General features: G+C 39.9%; 4 protein-coding genes across 4 annotated transcripts; all 4 read right to left on the reverse strand.

The window, feature by feature from the left end:
- Window positions 1–1954: 1954 nt before the first annotated feature.
- LOC118589478 (hemoglobin subunit beta) lies at window positions 1955–3314 on the reverse strand. The gene is made up of 3 exons (XM_036196798.1): window positions 3154–3314; window positions 2816–3038; window positions 1955–2215 (listed from the first exon to the last, which is right to left on the reverse strand). The coding sequence occupies exons 1-3, from the start codon at window positions 3243–3245 to the stop codon at window positions 2087–2089; spliced, it is 444 nt and encodes a 147-aa protein (XP_036052691.1). The 5' UTR covers window positions 3246–3314; the 3' UTR covers window positions 1955–2086.
- A 3978-nt stretch (window positions 3315–7292) lies between these two features.
- LOC118595142 (hemoglobin subunit beta-H1) lies at window positions 7293–8689 on the reverse strand. Its single transcript, XM_036205391.1, has 3 exons — window positions 8598–8689; window positions 8250–8472; window positions 7293–7421 (listed from the first exon to the last, which is right to left on the reverse strand). The coding sequence occupies exons 1-3, from the start codon at window positions 8687–8689 to the stop codon at window positions 7293–7295; spliced, it is 444 nt and encodes a 147-aa protein (XP_036061284.1).
- Window positions 8690–13575: 4886 nt separating this feature from the next.
- LOC118595132 (hemoglobin subunit beta-H0) lies at window positions 13576–15298 on the reverse strand. The gene is made up of 3 exons (XM_036205381.1): window positions 15207–15298; window positions 14859–15081; window positions 13576–13704 (listed from the first exon to the last, which is right to left on the reverse strand). The coding sequence occupies exons 1-3, from the start codon at window positions 15296–15298 to the stop codon at window positions 13576–13578; spliced, it is 444 nt and encodes a 147-aa protein (XP_036061274.1).
- Window positions 15299–20165: 4867 nt separating this feature from the next.
- Window positions 20166–21888, reverse strand: LOC118595523 (hemoglobin subunit beta-H0). Its single transcript, XM_036206158.1, has 3 exons — window positions 21797–21888; window positions 21449–21671; window positions 20166–20294 (listed from the first exon to the last, which is right to left on the reverse strand). Exons 1-3 carry the CDS (start codon window positions 21886–21888, stop codon window positions 20166–20168), a joined length of 444 nt encoding a protein of 147 aa, XP_036062051.1.
- Window positions 21889–23692: the final 1804 nt, after the last annotated feature.

The raw sequence follows: 23692 nt of genomic DNA on the forward strand, positions 1-23692 counted from the left end.
CAAAAAATACTTCTTTGAGAATAAGGCAGTAAGCAGTAGTATTTTCATATCAATACATCAGAACATTAAGAGCTGAGACTGCTGATAAAGAAGGCTAACTATTTGATCTGAAGTTACTATATTACTTTGAAAACCACATACTTCAAAAGGTAATTGTTCTTAGGATAGAGGAAAAACAGAAAGGTGAGGAAGGAGGGAGCAACACAAACACACACACACAGAGAGACAGAGACAGTCAGAGAGAGAGAGAGAGAGAGAGAGAGGAGAGAGAGAGAGAGAGAGAGAGAGAGAGAGAGAGAAAGAGAGAGAGAGAGAGAGCCAGCTTCCCCACCAGTGGATACAGAGAGTAACATTCAACCAGACTCCAGTTCTTGCAACTCTAGAGAGCATCTCTGGACTAGACCCCAGTTCCAGCAGGACCTAGAAGCACCGTAGGAATAGCACCCAGCCCCAGTTGCCTCATATCAAAGCAAATATAATATGTTTTAATTAGGATTCAATCAAGGACTACAACCATGAAATCATATGTATTGCCACCTCTTTATAAACCAGTATCTATTATTATCTTTGTTAAACTCAGAAAGTAGACAAAGATTCTACCTACCACAAAAAGAATTGCTCAGTTTATCTTTTTGGTTAGCCAAAAACCCTACTTATATGAAATATAGGGCAGTTATAAAAATTTCCAGTTCCATTTGAAAGCAGAAGATACTACTTTAAGAACAACAGCTTCTAAAGCACTAGATATGCATCTGAGAGGCCTGCAGTTTATAAACTCCGTTTGGCCTCTTAACAAGAATTAATAGGAATTATAAATGTGCATGATATACCTGGCCCCAGACCTATCTTAATGTGTTCTATATTTTATTCTAGATGGTTTATACTTTCCCATCTTACTCTAAGTCTTCAGTTCATTTGGAGTTACGTTTTTATGCCTATGACATTGGCACAATCTCTTAACATTTTGGGGATTTTATTCTGTAATCTCAATAAAATCTATACAGACCATTCTATAAGTTAATATCACTTATTATATGTAGTCATTTCAAAATTGTGCTAAAATTGTGCCAGACAGTAATGTAAGGAACACTTGAAACTCGTGTTTTGTTTTGAGAATTTTGCATGACCTGGGTGGTTATGGAAAGAAAAACAAATTGAGGATGTATTACCTATTATGTTAACTCTAGTAACTGCAAACCAAAAAAAAAAAAAAAAGCGATCAGAGAGCATGAAGGAGAGATTGGATCCCCAACCCATTCCTTGATACTGAAGATAAACATATTGAGAAAGAATAGGGTGTCCATCTACAGGATGCTATGAAAAGTTCATAAGATACCAGTGATAAGCCTTAAAAACTGGATTTTCTTTTTCTCTCTAGTCTTATATTTCTGTCATTTCTGACTCCTAAGTCAGGCCAGAGCATGGTGTGATGTGTAAAGTTCCCAGGGAAAACACCATTTGAAATTTCATGGTGACTATTGACTATGGAGGTGAGGAATTAAGTCTCAAGTGACAAACAGGGCACCTTCATTCTCCCTTTAAGCATACTTCTGTACCATAATGGGGTTGTCTAAGGTAAAAGGATTCAGGGGATGATGAATAATGTGGCCAGGAAAACATGGTTGGAAAACTTTAGGGAATAGCGGTAACTTTAGGCAAGAAAAAAAAATTGCTGGGTAGGCAAGGGAAAAGATAAGAGACATTTATAAGAAAGACTAGAGAAAACAAATAATGTACATAAAATGTAGCCAAAATCTAATTTGCAAATGAAGCTACCACTTGAATGGTTAGGAGTGGGCATTAGAGGCTGTGGCTTGCTGCTTGCTGTCTCAGCTCCCATTGTGAAACACAAGGCTTTGGTTTACTTTCCCAGGGTTAGAGCCAACACTTATTTGTATCCTGAATCTTTACCATGAACCCTTCTATGGCACACACATATAATTTGACACACTACTGCAGTGAAAGTGAATGCCTTTTATTAGTCAGAAGACAGATGCCCAAAGGCTTTCATCATTTTGCCCACAGCTGGCAGTTGTTCTCTAGGGGACAACTGACTTTGAGCACAGACAAGAGCAGGAAAGGGAGCTTAGTGGTACTTGTGAGCCAGGGCAGTGGCCACACCAGCCACCACCTTCTGATAGGCAGCCTGTGCAGCGGGGGTGAAATCCTTGCCCAGGTGGTGGGACAGCACAATCACGATCATATTGCCCAGGAGCTGTGGGAAGATGGAATAGGCGTCAACACGATAGTAGAGAAAACACCAGACACTTCAGGCTCATTTCAAATGGCACTTTCGGTTCTAACCTTAAAACACAGGCAGAATGACAGCTGAATCTTACTGGGAGATTTTGATAAGAATTCTTCTATGACAAGCAGAATTTATATGCAAAACATATTCTATCCTATGTCCTAGCCAGAAAGCCAATTATGTCTGTTATTCTTTAGACCTGTGCAAAGAAGCAGGGAATCGCTTATCTTCCTTGTTCTCAAAGCAAATTACCAGGAAATACTTGAAAGAAAACAAAATAAAGAAATCAAAAACAGTAGACAAAAAAGAAATACATTTTAAAACTACAACTGAAAATTACAGTTTACTGGAGAAAAAGGAAAACACAACATAGAAGGACAAAATGAGAGGACATGATGACTGGAGTGGAGGGTGAAATAACCACTCTCCTCAGCACTCCATGGGGGAACAAGCAGACACCTTCCATCTAAACTGCTCCCTAGAATCTCTTCCTTCCCCTCTCCTTCTGGCAGGAAGATAAGCACAGAAACTAGAAGAAGGAAACATGGGCAGACCCATCAGACTCACCTTGAAGTTCTCGGGATCCACATGCAGTTTGTCACAGTGGAGCTCACTCAGGCTGGCAAAGGTGCCCTTGAGGTTGTCCAGGTGTTTCAGGCCTTCACCAAAGGAGTCGATCACCTTCTTGCCATGGCCCTTCACCTTGGGGTTACTCATGATAGCAGAGGCAGAGGAAAGGTCTCCAAAGCTGTCAAAGAACCTCTGGGTCCAAGGGTAGACAGCCAGCAGCCTAGGAAGGAGAGAACAGACAGAGGATGCTGGAAGTTATTGTCTGTGGTCAGCAGACCTCCATCTCCATGCACCCAACTTCCATTTGTGAGTTGTCTTGTAACCTGAATACCAACCTGCCCAGGGACTCAGCACCAATTTCTTCAGGTTTCACCTTTCCCCACAGGCCAGTGACCAGAGCCTTCTCAGCATCAGTCAGGTGCACCATGGTGTCTGTTTCTGAGGTTGCTAGTCAACACAAGAGTATCAAAAGCAAATGTAAGCAGCTACTGGTCCTGCTCTACTTTATATGCCCTGCCCTGGCTCCTGCCCTCTCTGCTTGCTTGAGCAGATTGGCTAGTGCCAGGGCGTGGCTCTTCAGGGTGAGGCTTCAGTGATGACAACCATCCCTACTCAGGGTGGATATGACACAAGCTTATTCTGGCTGGGGCTGCACACAATTGGACCTGAACACCACCAGCTAGGATGGATTTGGCTGTGTGCCAGAGACTGTTACTTCGAAGTTTAATTCTCTTGCTGATAACACACCTAAAAAATAGCACCATTATGAATCTCAAGTTAGCGTTTGAGGACAGTAACTCCATAAATCAGATAAATCTCTATTGCAGCAACTGGCAACATTGGGGCATTTGTAAATTTATCAGCATTAAGACAAAAATAATTGCTACTTTAAACAAATATAACTTCCTTGACCTCAGATTAAAATTTTTGAAGCATACCTACAAAACCAAGCTGTATTATCTTATGCTGTCTATAGCAATCTGTAGTCTAAAATCATCACTTGTTTTTGTGATGCCCAGTGATGGAAGCAATGGTTTAAAGTAGACTGCTATTCCTACCTAGCCACCAGTGTCAGACCTTCTTCACGTTCAGAGCTAACATCTCTGAGTCTCACCTACTCAATATGAATCTAGACCATTAACTGATATCTTCCAAGCTTTTGAATTACAAGAAGGCAGCACATGCTGTTCATGTTTGTGTGTGTGTGTGTGTGTGTGTGCCTATACTTACGTATGTGAGCTTACCTATTTCATTTTTAGACATAGCCAAATCATGTTTGAAAAATGGTAAGTTCGAATGGAGCATATTCTGTGCAGTAGTGGCTCAATTCAATATTAGGGATCCAGAGAAGCAAACAGAGAATTCTCAATTCTGAAAAAAATCAATATAAAACATTTTAGAACCCAATGTTTTTAACATTAGGAGAGGTCACTGTCTCAAAGCAGAGACTACATAGGGATACTTAACTGTTTCTGTCTGTGGCAGTCTGGCAATGTGCCTGCTTTGGTTCCTGCCTCCAGGTTCCTGATCTGCGGTCTTACCCTGAATTCCCTCCATGATGGAGCAAGACTTGAGAGGAGTTAGATGAAATAAATGCTTTCTTCCCCAAGTTGTCTTTGGTCCTGATGTTTTGTCAAGCTATAGGAAACCTGAGATACCCCACTCCAATTTTGCCTGTATGCCTTGTTCAACTTGTCTACTTGATCAAATTTTACATGTACATCTCTATAGCTCTTCCAATATTTTCTTGCTTCTTGTTTTTTATTTTTCCCCATGCAATATACTGTTCACTTCTATAGTTTGATGTCTTTATGCTAAAGGCTGCAATGTAAAGAGAAGAAGCAGTATTTCTGATGCAGTGTTTAGATTCCCAACTAGGCCTTCACTCTCTTTTTATTATCTAGACCTTCTGGTCTTTGTCCCCTGCCTGAACCGAGAGCAGGGAATTACTTTCCTACTTACAGTGTTACTTTACTATTACTATTTACTATAACTTTACTATTTACAGTGTTTCTAGACTCTATCAAGGAACACTACTGTCTAGAAACATCTTTTTTCCTCCTGGTTATAACCAGCAACAAATAGTCAATAGTAATAGCTCATGCTTTCAGCTCCAACACTCATACATTATAATTCAGACGTATTTTTTAAATTTCAAAATATACTTCTTATTCTTTAGAATTCCATAATATGTACAGTGCATTTTAACCATATCCACTCCCCAGTCCTTCTCAAACACTCCCACCTGGTCTCCCTCCTAACTTCACATCCTCTTTTTTGGACCCACTAAGTTAAGCATGTGCTGCTCATTTAACCATGGATGTATGTCCAACCACTGGAGCACTGGCAAATTTCTAGGAGCCACAACCCAACAAAAACAAAACAAAAACACAACTGCCTTTCTCTCATTAAGTTACCAGCCAAATAACTGTGCCATTTGTTGCTCCAAGAAGATTGACATAATTTTCATTGCTCCCTTCTTCAGGTGGTCCCTCCTTCACTGATGGACAGATTTCTCCTCTCATTATACCTTTCTCAACCCCTCAATGGGCATATACAAACAAAACTCACTTACTCACTTACATTATTCTTGGTCACATAGAAAAGGATGGGTTCCTCTACAGGTTTCTGGAGTTTAGGTAAGAATTACATACACATATATTATTTTATATAATATGTAATTTTTATGTAGTATATATACTGGTACATTTTCTTTTTATTATTTATTAAGTTTATTCATTTATTTTACATGCAGATCACAGTTTTCCCTCCCTCCTCTCCTCCCATTCCTTTACCCAACCCCCATCCCCACCCTGCTTCCCCTTAATCCACTCCTCCTCTATTTCTGTTCAGAAAAGGGCAGGTCTCCCATGGGCTTGAACAAAGCCTGGCACATTAAGAGGAGGTAGGACCCCTGCATAAAGGCCTGGCAAGGAATCCAGCATGGGGAATAGGTTCCCAAAAGCCAGCTAAGAACCAGGGACAGGCAGGTCTTCAGCCACTGAGCTAAATCCCCAACCCCAGTTTCTAGTTTTAAACAGTTTTTATTCCCTTGATGCCCAGTGTCTGCAATTCTGAATTCATTTTCTATATCTTAGAAGGTTACTATCTCAACTATCCCAATTCTCATTTCAGTTATCTAAGGAGAGTTACAGTTATTAAAATTTTACTCTGTTGTTTGATACTGTGTGTACAGCCATAGACTGAACTTTGAGGCTTTGTGCCTACTGGCAAGCACTGTACAGTGAGCTCTAGCCTCATCCCTTCTTTCTAAAATTTTCATTGTGCCTCCAGGTCTCAGTAATTACCCTACTTTATCTTGACGTTGCTCTGAGGTGTCTCAAACTAGCCCATAAGTATTGGGTTTACCATCTCAAGCAACATAGTCACAGGTTATGTTTTTATACTCAGGGACCTGTAACATTTGGTTTAGTTTGCCCTTGTTCAACTGCCCTCTACACTAGGAGTCTTTATTCAAGATACCAAGGTATACTTAGTAGTTAGAGAGCATGGACCTTCTTATAATCATGCGTCTTCGCTTATACGAAATCTTCCTTGTTCTCAAATGATCCCCAAATTTGCTACTCCTCTCCTAAGTGTAACCTCACTTCAGGGCTTGTTACATCCCATTACATGATACAGAACACTGAATGCCTTGGCCATTATTCTTCATTGTACCAGTGATGTAATATTCACACATATCTAACAGAGAGTATACATGCAGTAATTCCTGTAACTCTTTCAGGAAAGTTCCCACATATCACTCAGTTCCCCATTTACTTTAATATATCAGTCTCACCAGGTATAAGCTAGCTCTTTCAAAATGCACAGTTCATTAAAAATAGTATTTCTAGCTTGTCTTTTAGATACATAAGATTTTCTATTTAAAGTCTCCAGCATGTTTTGGAGCTAGAAAGAGGGCTCCGTGGTTAAGGGCATTTGTTACTCGTCTAAAGAACCAGACTTCAATTCCTAGCACACACACTTGGCAGCTCAAAACTGGCTGTACCTCCAGTTCCGGGGGATGTGATCCATTCTTGGTCTGCACACATGTGGTACATACACAAATATGCAGGCAAAACACTCATACATATAAAGCAAATTTTTAATTTTAGCATGTCTCACTAGTCTTCTTTCCCCCTAAACACTCATTACCCCAGATTTTAACTTGTACAGTAAATATTTTGTATCCTACCATATACTGAATGAACCCTTTTTTTCTCTTCCCTGAGAATTCTTCATCTTTTCATCCTCAAAGCTTACCACTTTCCCTCAATATATTCTTGTCTCTCCACCCATAAGCCCACCAAGATCTTCCTTAAACATAAAGTTTAAAAAAAAAAAAGCCAATGTTATATTATTGAAAATCAACTTTATTAAACAAAATCTGTACTGTCAAGGCCTGGTCCAGTCCTCATGTGCTCAAAGAGAGTATAAGAGACACACAAGATTTCTGGTCTGTAGGAATGGGCGCTTAATGGTACTTGTGGGACAGAGCATTGGCTACACCCATCACCAGCTTCTGCCAGGCAGCTTGCACCTCAGGGGTGAATTCCTTGACAAAATGAGTAGAAAGGACAATCACCAGCATGTTTCCCAGGAGCTGTAACAAACAAACAAACAAAAGGCACATAGGAGTGATAGGTAGAGGTTCAAAACTATTGCATATTAAAATTACATTCTTTGAGGATTCCAATCACCCACTACCTATCACTTCACCTGTGACAAACTTGACAACTGAATTGCATGACTCTTCTTATACCCACTCACCAATCAACCAGCTGTGTCCGTGTCTTTCCTCATTCAGCCCTTTTTACCTCCTGTATTCCTTGCTTCCTGTCTCATTGACCAATGGCCTGATCTAAACGAACACAAGACTGCAGTGCAGCAAGATGCTTAGTAGAGTCAAGTGTCCAGTCAATGAGAAAGAAGCCTCCAATTATGTTAATGCTCAGCGGGAATGTAAAATACTGAGAAATTTTGTCAAAATGATAAGAAAGATCAGGCTTTTCATATTCCATCAGATCCACCCAAAGCATAGATTATTAAGTACCAAACAAATAAGATATTTTTATTTCCTAATGACAAGATATCCAATTCAAATTCTGTTTCCTCTTGCATAGATCTACTAGTTTCTAAAAACACACACTTTTTTTTTTTTTAAGAAATCCAATATTTGGACTCTTTGTTTCCCAAATCTATGGATCCAACCCAAGGTCTCAGGCATGCTAGGAGTGTAGTCCACTCTGCACCCAAATCTCTGTCTTCCACAACTTTTCTACAGCTAAATATTAATTTAGGCTACATACTTACTGACACAAGATTTGGACCCATGTAGTCTAGAATCTGTGAAGCCATTACCAATCACATCTCAATTCCCAGTAATGTCAGTAAAATTAATAGTGAGTAGATGAGCATGTTCCAAACTGACCTTGAAGTTCTCAGGATCCACATGAAGCTTGTCACAGTGCAGCTCACTCAGATGAGCAAAAACCTCCTTGAGGTTATCCATGTTCTTAACCGCCAAGCCTAGGGATGTCAGCACCTTCTTGCCATGGGCTCTGATTCTGGGGTTACCCATGATGGCTGGGGCAGAAGAGAGGTTTCCAAATTTGTCAAAGAATCTCTGAGTCCATGGGTAGACAATCAAGAGCCTAAGACACAGGGCATAAGCAGTTAAAAAGTCAGAATGTGTCACAAACCCCTAAAGGAAACCTATATATTTCTGCCAAGCACAATTTCCCCTCCATTTCTCCCCTGCCCTGGCCTCAGATCCTACCTTCCCAGGGTTTCTCCTCCAATTTTTTCCACATCCACTTTATCCCAAATGCTTGTGATAGCTGCCTTCTCCTCAGCTGTGAAGTGAACCATGGTGTCAGGTCTAGAAGCTTGGAGATGATCTCAGGTGTGTAGAAGCAAGTGTGTTCAAGTGGCTGAAGGCCTGCCTGTCCTTTTATTCTTCACCCTGGACCTTGCACCCCTTCCCCCACCCCCAGGACTCTGAGGCTATTGGTCAAGAGAGGCTGGGCAAGACAGGGGTGGGGTCCAGTCCAGTAAGGTGTAGATAGCTTCCCCACTAAGATAGTGTCAAGTAGGCCCCTTCCCTCATGGGAGGAGACCCTCCTGATGAAATTTTCATAGTATTTTCTCTCTTTCTTTCCTTCTTTCTTTTTCTTCAGTTCCTTCTCCTCCCAACAGAAGATTTGCAAGGGTACCTTTCACACTCTTTCCTTTCTGTCTCTAGCCTTACAGGGGCCAGTAGATTAAAGCCAAAGCGTGGGCAAACATGGGAAAGCCTCAAAGAATACGAGGCTTTCTTTAGCCATGGGAACCAGCACCTGACTGGCAGAAATATGCCCCTTACTCAGAAGCTACGTATAATAAAGAAGTGGTGTGCAAACCATCAGATGCCTTTTCTATAGGTTTAGCTCATGGTCTCCCTAGTTCCCCACAGCCTTGGGAAACAGTTCTGTTTCTGAGTAAGAATAGATTACTGTGGTGTAGTAGAGCAGGTCTCTACATTTGCTTCCATCCTGCTTTGAAGTAGAGCAATCTGCTGTGTGTAGGTGACAGCATTTTCTACCCTGTGAATGAACTGTGTAGTCACCCCGCCCCTGTCATTCCCACTGGAAGAGTGTAGCTGCCTGCTGATGCAGGTTGTGGGTTCAGCCCTCTCTGTGCTCATGGCAGGTTGAGTACTGAGAATGCTGATTGATTGACCTTTCAGGTTGTTCAACCAGGCTCTGTCTTCATTTTGTGTGTTCACAAAATAACTCTGAAGTGTCGGGGTATTTCCGTCCAGTAACGGTCCACATGCACTGCCTCTGCTAGGACAGAATTACACATTAGGAACTTCATACCTAGGAGTGACTTTTAACTACAGCTTTCACAGTTTTTTAGTTATCTCAATGTAGTTATAGATGGAGATTTTTTGTTGGTGTGCAGTAAAGAGCACACAGTATAAGCAAAAACCAGCTATGTTCTTTTTTTAAAAAAGTCATTTGTGAGATGGCAGATATACACATACATAGTTTTTAGCTTCTATTTCCACAGTCTGATCTTGGGAGAGACCTGGAATTCCTAGTCCACGATTCCAATGATTTTAACTAGTCTCAGTTGCTCTTCAGCAGACTCTAGTAAAATCTGTGATCCTACATGTCTGGGGAAAAAAAAAGCACCATCTCTTAAGAAACCTAAATACTGACCCAGGAATTGTCTGTAATCATTGCTGTCCTCAGATTTCTGGGGCAATTTCCTTCTAGGTTTTATTAATGAGCTCATGCCTGTCAATACACCCTCCATGTTCCCCATGTCATGTTGAGTCAGAATCTGTACACAGTTTCTTTATGACAGCTAGTCCATGTAATGTCAATTTTCACTTAATCATTATGTGCTCCATAACTATGTTGCAATTATTATCAGTCCTGGGGGGTTATAATATATGAATGACAGAATAAAATTTTAGGCTCATTCACTAGATGTAGGAGATGTAAGTTATAGAAATGAATAAGTAAATAAAACAAAGAGTATTTTTACATATTACTCTCTTAGAAAAAAGTTAATGGTGGTGTCAGAATCAGTTCTCTATGACATGAGGAATTAACTTTTCTGTATGCAGAATGACTAGAAGTAACCTGTCATAGGAAGTTCCTGGAGAAAAAAAAAATATTGTAATAGTAAATTCAGGGTTCTCAAGAAGGAAAAAAAAAAGAGCATTTGTGTGACAGTAACACAGATAACATCCTGTGCAGTGAATATATAAATAACAAAGTGGACCGTGGCAGGCATGTTGTTGCAGTGCACTCATAATCTAATGAAAGTGGGGAACTCGTCTTCCATGGTAGAGATGAGAAGCTGTAATGACATAACCTCTAAATATTGCTCTTTTCTGATGAAATACTGTTCGGGATTATAGTATTTCTCTCAAGTCTATTTTATTGTAAACTTAAACTATCAAAAAGATACCCTTTTGTTGTTAAAATATCTTATTATCAGCTGCACATAATAACATGTGTCTTTAATCCCAGCACTCAGGAAACAGGCAGACATATCTTTGTGATTTTGAGGTTATCACCATCTTCATAGGAAGTTCTAGGCCACCCATGGTACAGACTGTGGCCATGTCTCTGAGAAATAAGACAAATAAACCAGAATTTTGTATCATCTTGACCTGTATATGTGAATATGTGTGTGAATATATTAAAAGTTATTTTTCAATTATCTTGTTTTTTCATGTTGGAGTGGTAATAAACATATCTAGCTCTCAAACAGGTGGTAAATGTTTCTTCTTCCCACCACTGCATAATTACCATCCTTCATCTGCTACATCTAGGGCTGAAATATTAGGGATGGCAAGAAGAAAAAAAAGAAATTGATAAAAGTGGGCATTGTCTTGTCTATTGACAGACTCAGTGAAAACCAATTTGAGTGCCTTATACAGAACCTGTTTTTTTTTTTTTGTTTTTGTTTTTCTTTTTTTCTTTTTTTATTTTAGTGACATTGAAAAGCTAGCGGGACCAGAAAGGTCAATGTTGTTGGTAGCCTGAAACTACAAGAATCATTCTTCCCTCGTCTTTAAAGTAGACAAAGAAAACTTAAAATATCATCCAGCAGTCATACTCTGACAAATCTATGTAGTCAAGAGAGGATGAAATAGAGTTGTTTGCCAAGATGTTACCCTCCAATTTCTACCATTTAAAGATCCTAAACCCTGACATGAGATTGACCCAAGGCTTGAATGTCTTTGAGCAACTTTAGACTCTCTAAGCGTAATTCAACCATATGAGTGTCCTAAGTCCATGCACACTTCACACTTTGCATGGTTATAACCACTTAGGAATTACAATTTCATCCTCCACCATCTCTTGTTTTATTCTCATATATTCTAGTAAAACTCATGCCATGTCTGTCCCATCCCACCCCTGGTCATCACCACTGGTTGAATGCCTTGTTTCACCTCTTTATTTTAAACTTTTAAATTGGTGTGACAACCAGCTCCTGAGAATTTAAATAAATTTTGAATTCATAAGGAGAATATTTTTCTCAATAGTCCCATTTCTTCAGTCCACTTTCCTGAGACTGTTTATTGGTTACTAACCAATTAATTTAGTGTTTTTAGCTTAGTGGTACTGGGAATTGAATCTCTGGCATTCCGCATGTTAAGTCAATGCTCCACATTGTGTGACATCCTCAGACCAAGACGTATTATTCATTCTGAGGCAGGAACTCACTAAGCTCTTAGGTTGGCCTTGAACTCACTTTGTAGTTCAGGTAGCCCCTGCAACTGTGACAATTTGCTTAGCTATTTAAGTAGTGGGATGATAAGCAGGTGTCACCATTATTATTATTATTATTATTATTATTATTGTTATTATTATTATTATTATTATTATTATTATTATTATTATTATTTCCTACCCAATAAAGTATTACAATTGAGATTTTTATAATCAAGGTCTCTGTTGTCTAGTTTTGTCAATATTTTACCTCTTCAACACCCTCTAGTTTTATACAAATCATGAATACCTAGTTCACTGGCTTTAGATTACAGACATTTTTAGCATTCATGTAGACTTCTCATGTATGAAATCTTCATCGTCCCCGCTTGACCTGACAAGGTTCTACTTCTATTCTTTCTCTATCACCCTCTCATTTCTCATTACAGCCCTACAGAAAATTACAATGAACTGCATCTCTTAGCTTTGATTCATCATTGAGACAATGAATTCCTTCAAAGCGCAAGCCTGCTATAGTGGTTTCATTGAAACATTTTCTTAAACATTCACTGCTCTCTATCAATTTGTCCTTTTTCTTGCAATCAGTTTCAGAGGACACCTGATAAAGTATCTTCTGGAAAAAACTTACATTTCAAGCTGGATAAATGATGACTCAGTGTTTAATTGTAAATACACTCTCAGAGGAACTGAGTTCAGTTCCCAACACCCATGGCAGGCAGTCACAACCACCTGTAACTCCAGTTCCAGTGGGACCTGAGCTTCTAACTGCCATAGACTCTTTCACTCATGTGCACAAATCCAAACAAAGACAGACACAGAGACACGTGATTAAAAATAAAATAAACCATTTCTTAAAAATAGAAAATCTGACGCGGGGCGGTGGTGGCACACGCCTGTAATCCCAGCACTCGGCAGGCAGATCTCTGTGAGTTTGAGGCCAGCCTGGTCTCCAAAGCGAGTTCCAGGAAAGGCACAAAGCTACACAGAGAAACCATGTCTCGAAAAGCCAAAATAAAATAAAAATAAAAATAAAAATCTGAGTTCATTAATTATCTCAGCTTAGACATTAGATCTGTCTAAAGCTTTATCTTAATGAAAAGACACATATCACAACCTGCAGGTTATCATTTGCCATGATTTTCTTCACCCTCTACACTAAGTTTTAGCAACTGTCAATACAATTCCTTCTCCAGCAAATTAACCCTTTGCTTTCCTACATGAGAATTCTTCTCAACTCTTCTTCCTCCTTGAAAATTCCCATAACATCCACCTTCCTCTTCTGAGTCCCGATACAGTTTTCTAAGAAACTCTGGTGTCCTGTGGTGCTTTCTGACTACCATGCACCCATCAACCTTTCTTTAACACAATAGTAAGAAACATACACAACAAAACATGACTCTTGGGTTATTGAAGAGAATGGACTTTATTAAGCAGGAGCTCAAGTTTCAAATTTCAACAAGGTGGTCTTGTGTAAGACAAGCCTGAGAGGTGCATAGTAGTGCACTCATCAAGAAAGGGGGCTCAGTGGTACTTGTGGGACAGAGCATTGGCCACACCAGCCACCAATTTCTGCCAGGCAGCCTGCACCTCTGCGGTGAATTCCTTGCCAAAGTGAGAAGAAAGAACAATCACCAGCATGTTACCCAGGAGCTGTGAGAAGAAATACAAAAAAGATACACAAAAGTGAGAAAAGGAGATACAGGAAAGAGTTTACATGAAATTTACATGGAAAATAATATTTTTAAGTTCTGTTCCTTGAGAACTCCAATCCCCAGTTATCTATCCACTCTAATTAGGAGGTTGGTTCAGTTTCCCTGTTCACATGCCCTCCTTTCTCCCACTGAACCTCCTCCTGACTGCTCCTTTCTGTTTCTGCAGTCCACCATTTTTATGTTGCTTATTCCTTTTCTTATTCACCAATGGTCTGGATTCAATGAATGCAGGATTTGGGTGCAACAGCATGTTTACTAGAGTTTAAGTCTTCAATAATGAAGAAAGTGAATACTTCTTATGCTTTTGATCATTAGGACTGTAATGCTTTTTAGAAAGTTCATCAAAGCAATAAGAAAAATCTGTCCACTTTTCTCTCATATCTTTCATGAAGTGTCAATCATTTAGAATCCACATTAATAATATGTTTCTCCTTCTCTAAAACAAAGTTTCAGTTTCAAATGCTATTTCTCCTTCCACATAGGTGCCAATTCCTTTTAAGGAAATAAAGTAGGGAGGATTTGTAACCAATTCCAAAAGTCTGCTCCTTTTTGTCCTTTGGTAGTCATGGAGTCTCAGACTTTCTTTACCCTGGAAAAGCATTCCACCAACTGAGTTACATACTAAGACACCACATGTCTGTCTAAAAACTTTGCTGAATATTTGCAAATTATTAGGAAACGTTTCTAGCAATTCATTAACACTAGATTTGGACCTACATATTTTGAGATCTAGGCCAGCATAACCAATCATAATCTGTTTTATGGTTAATTAAATTTATTCATTTCTTTTACATCTGGACCACAGTTTCTCATCCTTCCTCTCTTCCCATTCCCTTGCTCCACCTCCCTTTTCCTCCCCCATTGTCTGTCCCACTGTTTCTATTCAGAAAGGGGCAGTCCTCCCATGGGTGTCAACAAAGCATGGCACATCAAATTGAGGTCAGACTAAGCTCCTGCCTTTGTATTAAAGCTGGACAAGGCAACTCAATATGAGGAATAGGATCCTGTAAGCAAGCATAAGCACTAGGAACCAATCACGCTCTTAGCATTAATTTCTCCACCCGTGTCATACTTAAATTGTTCCAAACTGACCTTGAAGTTCTCAGGATCCACATGAAGCTTGTCACAGTGCAGCTCACTCAGATGAGCAAAAACCTCCTTGAGGTTATCCATGTTCTTAACCGCCAAGCCTAGGGATGTCAGCACCTTCTTGCCATGGGCTCTGATTCTGGGGTTACCCATGATGGCTGGGGCAGAAGAGAGGTTTCCAAATTTGTCAAAGAATCTCTGAGTCCATGGGTAGACAATCAAGAGCCTAAGACACAGGGCATAAGCAGTTAAAAAGTCAGAATGTGTCACAAACCCCTAAAGGAAACCTATATATTTCTGCCAAGCACAATTTCCCCTCCATTTCTCCCCTGCCCTGGCCTCAGATCCTACCTTCCCAGGGTTTCTCCTCCAATTTTTTCCACATCCACTTTATCCCAAATGCTTGTGATAGCTGCCTTCTCCTCAGCTGTGAAGTGAACCATGGTGTCAGGTCTAGAAGCTTGGAGATGATCTCAGGTGTGTAGAAGCAAGTGTGTTCAAGTGGCTGAAGGCCTGCCTGTCCTTTTATTCTTCACCCTGGACCTTGCACCCCTTCCCCCACCCCCAGGACTCTGAGGCTATTGGTCAAGAGAGGCTGGGCAAGACAGGGGTGGGGTCCAGTCCAGTAAGGTGTAGATAGCTTCCCCACTAAGATAGTGTCAAGTAGGCCCCTTCCCTCATGGGAGGAGACCCTCCTGATGAAATTTTCATAGTATTTTCTCTCTTTCTTTCCTTCTTTCTTTTTCTTCAGTTCCTTCTCCTCCCAACAGAAGATTTGCAAGGGTACCTTTCACACTCTTTCCTTTCTGTCTCTAGCCTTACAGGGGCCAGTAGATTAAAGCCAAAGCGTGGGCAAACATGGGAAAGCCTCAAAGAATACGAGGCTTTCTTTAGCCATGGGAACCAGCACCTGACTGGCAGAAATATGCCCCTTACTCAGAAGCTACGTATAATAAAGAAGTGGTGTGCAAACCATCAGATGCCTTTTCTATAGGTTTAGCTCATGGTCTCCCTAGTTCCCCACAGCCTTGGGAAACAGTTCTGTTTCTGAGTAAGAATAGATTACTGTGGTGTAGTAGAGCAGGTCTCTACATTTGCTTCCATCCTGCTTTGAAGTAGAGCAATCTGCTGTGTGTAGGTGACAGCATTTTCTACCCTGTGAATGAACTGTGTAGTCACCCCGCCCCTGTCATTCCCACTGGAAGAGTGTAGCTGCCTGCTGATGCAGGTTGTGGGTTCAGCCCTCTCTGTGCTCATGGCAGGTTGAGTACTGAGAATGCTGATTGATTGACCTTTCAGGTTGTTCAACCAGGCTCTGTCTTCATTTTGTGTGTTCACAAAATAACTCTGAAGTGTCGGGGTATTTCCGTCCAGTAACGGTCCACATGCACTGCCTCTGCTAGGACAGAATTACACATTAGGAACTTCATACCTAGGAGTGACTTTTAACTACAGCTTTCACAGTTTTTTAGTTATCTCAATGTAGTTATAGATGGAGATTTTTTGTTGGTGTGCAGTAAAGAGCACACAGTATAAGCAAAAACCAGCTATGTTCTTTTTTTAAAAAAGTCATTTGTGAGATGGCAGATATACACATACATAGTTTTTAGCTTCTATTTCCACAGTCTGATCTTGGGAGAGACCTGGAATTCCTAGTCCACGATTCCAATGATTTTAACTAGTCTCAGTTGCTCTTCAGCAGACTCTAGTAAAATCTGTGATCCTACATGTCTGGGGAAAAAAAAAGCACCATCTCTTAAGAAACCTAAATACTGACCCAGGAATTGTCTGTAATCATTGCTGTCCTCAGATTTCTGGGGCAATTTCCTTCTAGGTTTTATTAATGAGCTCATGCCTGTCAATACACCCTCCATGTTCCCCATGTCATGTTGAGTCAGAATCTGTACACAGTTTCTTTATGACAGCTAGTCCATGTAATGTCAATTTTCACTTAATCATTATGTGCTCCATAACTATGTTGCAATTATTATCAGTCCTGGGGGGTTATAATATATGAATGACAGAATAAAATTTTAGGCTCATTCACTAGATGTAGGAGATGTAAGTTATAGAAATGAATAAGTAAATAAAACAAAGAGTATTTTTACATATTACTCTCTTAGAAAAAAGTTAATGGTGGTGTCAGAATCAGTTCTCTATGACATGAGGAATTAACTTTTCTGTATGCAGAATGACTAGAAGTAACCTGTCATAGGAAGTTCCTGGAGAAAAAAAAAATATTGTAATAGTAAATTCAGGGTTCTCAAGAAGGAAAAAAAAAAAGAGCATTTGTGTGACAGTAACACAGATAACATCCTGTGCAGTGAATATATAAATAACAAAGTGGACCGTGGCAGGCATGTTGTTGCAGTGCACTCATAATCTAATGAAAGTGGGGAACTCGTCTTCCATGGTAGAGATGAGAAGCTGTAATGACATAACCTCTAAATATTGCTCTTTTCTGATGAAATACTGTTCGGGATTATAGTATTTCTCTCAAGTCTATTTTATTGTAAACTTAAACTATCAAAAAGATACCCTTTTGTTGTTAAAATATCTTATTATCAGCTGCACATAATAACATGTGTCTTTAATCCCAGCACTCAGGAAACAGGCAGACATATCTTTGTGATTTTGAGGTTATCACCATCTTCATAGGAAGTTCTAGGCCACCCATGGTACAGACTGTGGCCATGTCTCTGAGAAATAAGACAAATAAACCAGAATTTTGTATCATCTTGACCTGTATATGTGAATATGTGTGTGAATATATTAAAAGTTATTTTTCAATTATCTTGTTTTTTCATGTTGGAGTGGTAATAAACATATCTAGCTCTCAAACAGGTGGTAAATGTTTCTTCTTCCCACCACTGCATAATTACCATCCTTCATCTGCTACATCTAGGGCTGAAATATTAGGGATGGCAAGAAGAAAAAAAGAAATTGATAAAAGTGGGCATTGTCTTGTCTATTGACAGACTCAGTGAAAACCAATTTGAGTGCCTTATACAGAACCTGTTTTTTTTTTTTTGTTTTTGTTTTTCTTTTTTTCTTTTTTTATTTTAGTGACATTGAAAAGCTAGCGGGACCAGAAAGGTCAATGTTGTTGGTAGCCTGAAACTACAAGAATCATTCTTCCCTCGTCTTTAAAGTAGACAAAGAAAACTTAAAATATCATCCAGCAGTCATACTCTGACAAATCTATGTAGTCAAGAGAGGATGAAATAGAGTTGTTTGCCAAGATGTTACCCTCCAATTTCTACCATTTAAAGATCCTAAACCCTGACATGAGATTGACCCAAGGCTTGAATGTCTTTGAGCAACTTTAGACTCTCTAAGCGTAATTCAACCATATGAGTGTCCTAAGTCCATGCACACTTCACACTTTGCATGGTTATAACCACTTAGGAATTACAATTTCATCCTCCACCATCTCTTGTTTTATTCTCATATATTCTAGTAAAACTCATGCCATGTCTGTCCCATCCCACCCCTGGTCATCACCACTGGTTGAATGCCTTGTTTCACCTCTTTATTTTAAACTTTTAAATTGGTGTGACAACCAGCTCCTGAGAATTTAAATAAATTTTGAATTCATAAGGAGAATATTTTTCTCAATAGTCCCATTTCTTCAGTCCACTTTCCTGAGACTGTTTATTGGTTACTAACCAATTAATTTAGTGTTTTTAGCTTAGTGGTACTGGGAATTGAATCTCTGGCATTCCGCATGTTAAGTCAATGCTCCACATTGTGTGACATCCTCAGACCAAGACGTATTATTCATTCTGAGGCAGGAACTCACTAAGCTCTTAGGTTGGCCTTGAACTCACTTTGTAGTTCAGGTAGCCCCTGCAACTGTGACAATTTGCTTAGCTATTTAAGTAGTGGGATGATAAGCAGGTGTCACCATTATTATTATTATTATTATTATTATTGTTATTATTATTATTATTATTATTATTATTATTATTTCCTACCCAATAAAGTATTACAATTGAGATTTTTATAATCAAGGTCTCTGTTGTCTAGTTTTGTCAATATTTTACCTCTTCAACACCCTCTAGTTTTATACAAATCATGAATACCTAGTTCACTGGCTTTAGATTACAGACATTTTTAGCATTCATGTAGACTTCTCATGTATGAAATCTTCATCGTCCCCGCTTGACCTGACAAGGTTCTACTTCTATTCTTTCTCTATCACCCTCTCATTTCTCATTACAGCCCTACAGAAAATTACAATGAACTGCATCTCTTAGCTTTGATTCATCATTGAGACAATGAATTCCTTCAAAGCGCAAGCCTGCTATAGTGGTTTCATTGAAACATTTTCTTAAACATTCACTGCTCTCTATCAATTTGTCCTTTTTCTTGCAATCAGTTTCAGAGGACACCTGATAAAGTATCTTCTGGAAAAAACTTACATTTCAAGCTGGATGACTCAGTGTTTAATTGTAAATACACTCTCAGAGGAACTGAGTTCAGTTCCCAACACCCATGGCAGGCAGTCACAACCACCTGTAACTCCAGTTCCAGTGGGACCTGAGCTTCTAACTGCCATAGACTCTTTCACTCATGTGCACAAATCCAAACAAAGACAGACACAGAGACACGTGATTAAAAATAAAATAAACCATTTCTTAAAAATAGAAAATCTGACGCGGGGCGGTGGTGGCACACGCCTGTAATCCCAGCACTCGGCAGGCAGATCTCTGTGAGTTTGAGGCCAGCCTGGTCTCCAAAGCGAGTTCCAGGAAAGGCACAAAGCTACACAGAGAAACCATGTCTCGAAAAGCCAAAATAAAATAAAAATAAAAATAAAAATCTGAGTTCATTAATTATCTCAGCTTAGACATTAGATCTGTCTAAAGCTTTATCTTAATGAAAAGACACATATCACAACCTGCAGGTTATCATTTGCCATGATTTTCTTCACCCTCTACACTAAGTTTTAGCAACTGTCAATACAATTCCTTCTCCAGCAAATTAACCCTTTGCTTTCCTACATGAGAATTCTTCTCAACTCTTCTTCCTCCTTGAAAATTCCCATAACATCCACCTTCCTCTTCTGAGTCCCGATACAGTTTTCTAAGAAACTCTGGTGTCCTGTGGTGCTTTCTGACTACCATGCACCCATCAACCTTTCTTTAACACAATAGTAAGAAACATACCCAACAAAACATGACTCTTGGGTTATTGAAGAGAATGGACTTTATTAAGCAGGAGCTCAAGTTTCAAATTTCAACAAGGTGGTCTTGTGTAAGACAAGCCTGAGAGGTGCATAGTAATGCACTCATCAAGAAAGGGGGCTCAGTGGTACTTGTGGGACAGAGCATTGGCCACACCAGCCACCAATTTCTGCCAGGCAGCCTGCACCTCTGCGGTGAATTCCTTGCCAAAGTGAGAAGAAAGAACAATCACCAGCATGTTACCCAGGAGCTGTGAGAAGAAATACAAAAAAGATACACAAAAGTGAGAAAAGGAGATACAGGAAAGAGTTTACATGAAATTTACATGGAAAATAATATTTTTAAGTTCTGTTCCTTGAGAACTCCAATCCCCAGTTATCTATCCACTCTAATTAGGAGGTTGGTTCAGTTTCCCTGTTCACATGCCCTCCTTTCTCCCACTGAACCTCCTCCTGACTGCTCCTTTCTGTTTCTGCAGTCCACCATTTTTATGTTGCTTATTCCTTTTCTTATTCACCAATGGTCTGGATTCAATGAATGCAGGATTTGGGTGCAACAGCATGTTTACTAGAGTTTAAGTCTTCAATAATGAAGAAAGTGAATACTTCTTATGCTTTTGATCATTAGGACTGTAATGCTTTTTAGAAAGTTCATCAAAGCAATAAGAAAAATCTGTCCACTTTTCTCTCATATCTTTCATGAAGTGTCAATCATTTAGAATCCACATTAATAATATGTTTCTCCTTCTCTAAAACAAAGTTTCAGTTTCAAATGCTATTTCTCCTTCCACATAGGTGCCAATTCCTTTTAAGGAAATAAAGTAGGGAGGATTTGTAACCAATTCCAAAAGTCTGCTCCTTTTTGTCCTTTGGTAGTCATGGAGTCTCAGACTTTCTTTACCCTGGAAAAGCATTCCACCAACTGAGTTACATACTAAGACACCACATGTCTGTCTAAAAACTTTGCTGAATATTTGCAAATTATTAGGAAACGTTTCTAGCAATTCATTAACACTAGATTTGGACCTACATATTTTGAGATCTAGGCCAGCATAACCAATCATAATCTGTTTTATGGTTAATTAAATTTATTCATTTCTTTTACATCTGGACCACAGTTTCTCATCCTTCCTCTCTTCCCATTCCCTTGCTCCACCTCCCTTTTCCTCCCCCATTGTCTGTCCCACTGTTTCTATTCAGAAAGGGGCAGTCCTCCCATGGGTGTCAACAAAGCATGGCACATCAAATTGAGGTCAGACTAAGCTCCTGCCTTTGTATTAAAGCTGGACAAGGCAACTCAATATGAGGAATAGGATCCTGTAAGCAAGCATAAGCACTAGGAACCAATCACGCTCTTAGCATTAATTTCTCCACCCGTGTCATACTTAAATTGTTCCAAACTGACCTTGAAGTTCTCAGGATCCACATGAAGCTTGTCACAGTGCAGCTCACTCAGATGAGCAAAAACCTCCTTGAGGTTATCCATGTTCTTAACCGCCAAGCCTAGGGATGTCAGCACCTTCTTGCCATGGGCTCTGATTCTGGGGTTACCCATGATGGCTGGGGCAGAAGAGAGGTTTCCAAATTTGTCAAAGAATCTCTGAGTCCATGGGTAGACAATCAAGAGCCTAAGACACAGGGCATAAGCAGTTAAAAAGTCAGAATGTGTCACAAACCCCTAAAGGAAACCTATATATTTCTGCCAAGCACAATTTCCCCTCCATTTCTTCCCTGCCCTGGCCTCAGATCCTACCTTCCCAGGGTTTCTCCTCCAATTTTTTCCACATCCACTTTATCCCAAATGCTTGTGATAGCTGCCTTCTCCTCAGCTGTGAAGTGAACCATGGTGTCAGGTCTAGAAGCTTGGAGATGATCTCAGGTGTGTAGAAGCAAGTGTGTTCAAGTGGCTGAAGGCCTGCCTGTCCTTTTATTCTTCACCCTGGACCTTGCACCCCTTCCCCCACCCCCAGGACTCTGAGGCTATTGGTCAAGAGAGGCTGGGCAAGACAGGGGTGGGGTCCAGTCCAGTAAGGTGTAGATAGCTTCCCCACTAAGATAGTGTCAAGTAGGCCCCTTCCCTCATGGGAGGAGACCCTCCTGATGAAATTTTCATAGTATTTTCTCTCTTTCTTTCCTTCTTTCTTTTTCTTCAGTTCCTTCTCCTCCCAACAGAAGATTTGCAAGGGTACCTTTCACACTCTTTCCTTTCTGTCTCTAGCCTTACAGGGGCCAGTAGATTAAAGCCAAAGCGTGGGCAAACATGGGAAAGCCTCAAAGAATACGAGGCTTTCTTTAGCCATGGGAACCAGCACCTGACTGGCAGAAATATGCCCCTTACTCAGAAGCTACGTATAATAAAGAAGTGGTGTGCAAACCATCAGATGCCTTTTCTATAGGTTTAGCCCATGGTCTCCCTAGTTCCCCACAGCCTCGGGAAAGCAGTTCTGTTTCTGAGTAAGAATAGATTACTGTGGTGTAGTAGAGCAGGTCTCTTACATTTGCTTCCATCCTGCTTTGAAGTAGAGCAATCTGCTGTGTGTAGGTGACAGCATTTTCTACCCTGTGAATGAACTGTGTAGTCACCCCGCCCCTGTCATTCCCACTGGAAGAGTGTAGCTGCCTACTGATGCAGGTTGTGGGTTCAGCCCTCTCTGTGCTCATGGCAGGTTGAGTACTGAGAATGCTGATTGATTGACCTTTCAGGTTGTTCAACCAGGCTCTGTCTTCACATTTTGTGTGTTCACAAAATAACTCTGAAGTGTCGGGGTATTTCCGTCCAGTAACGGTCCACATGCACTGCCTCTGCTAGGACAGAATTACACATTAGGAACTTCATCCCTAGGAGTGACTTGCTGCTGACAGCTCTAACAGTTTCTTTGCTCTTCCTCTATAGTGGTGGAAGGAATTTGTATTGGTGTGTCATGAGAACATGCAGTCTGAGAGAAAACCAACTACATTATCTTTAACATAAGACATTTGTAAGATGGCAGTAATGTATACAGATCTATCAACATAGCCAAATTACCACCTGAACCCCAGTTCTCATGGAAAACAATAGTTCTGGCTCCCAGGAGCACCTCCTTTCACATACACAAACACAAATTTGGACATACACACAGACTCATAAACCTTAAAATGATAAATCTTTTCAAAAAACATTTTGGAAATTATGATATAGTTACAACATATCTCACATATCTTTCCTCCATTCAAACTCTTCTATATTCCTTCCTTTCTTTTTCAAATTTGTCTTCTTTTGTCTTTAATTGTTATTGCATACATGTATATGTAATTTTAATCTTCGCCCCTCAGTCAGGAAACTAAAGAAATCTACCACCAATCAAATGGAGAGTTGTGGAACCTAGTTACAGTGAATAGAAAACACTCCCATACCTAAGGCTCAGGGAACACTGCAGAGGAGGAACAAAAGATTGTAAGAGCCAGAGGATCAAGGAGTTTGTTGTGGGACACATTAACATGGATGGGAGAAAGTCCATGAGATTTCAACCACACCCAAAGAATTACAGGCAACTAAAGAATGCTGAAGAAGGGGAAATAGTCTTCCTCAGGGAAGAGCACATCAATTGGTTATCCAATAAACTCTTTTAGAAAGAAAATGTACTTTAAATAATTTAAAATAATAATCCTG

The sequence above is a fragment of the Onychomys torridus genome, chromosome 1 (assembly GCF_903995425.1).
Source record: "Onychomys torridus chromosome 1, mOncTor1.1, whole genome shotgun sequence".
NCBI classification, from domain to species: Eukaryota; Metazoa; Chordata; class Mammalia; order Rodentia; family Cricetidae; genus Onychomys; species Onychomys torridus.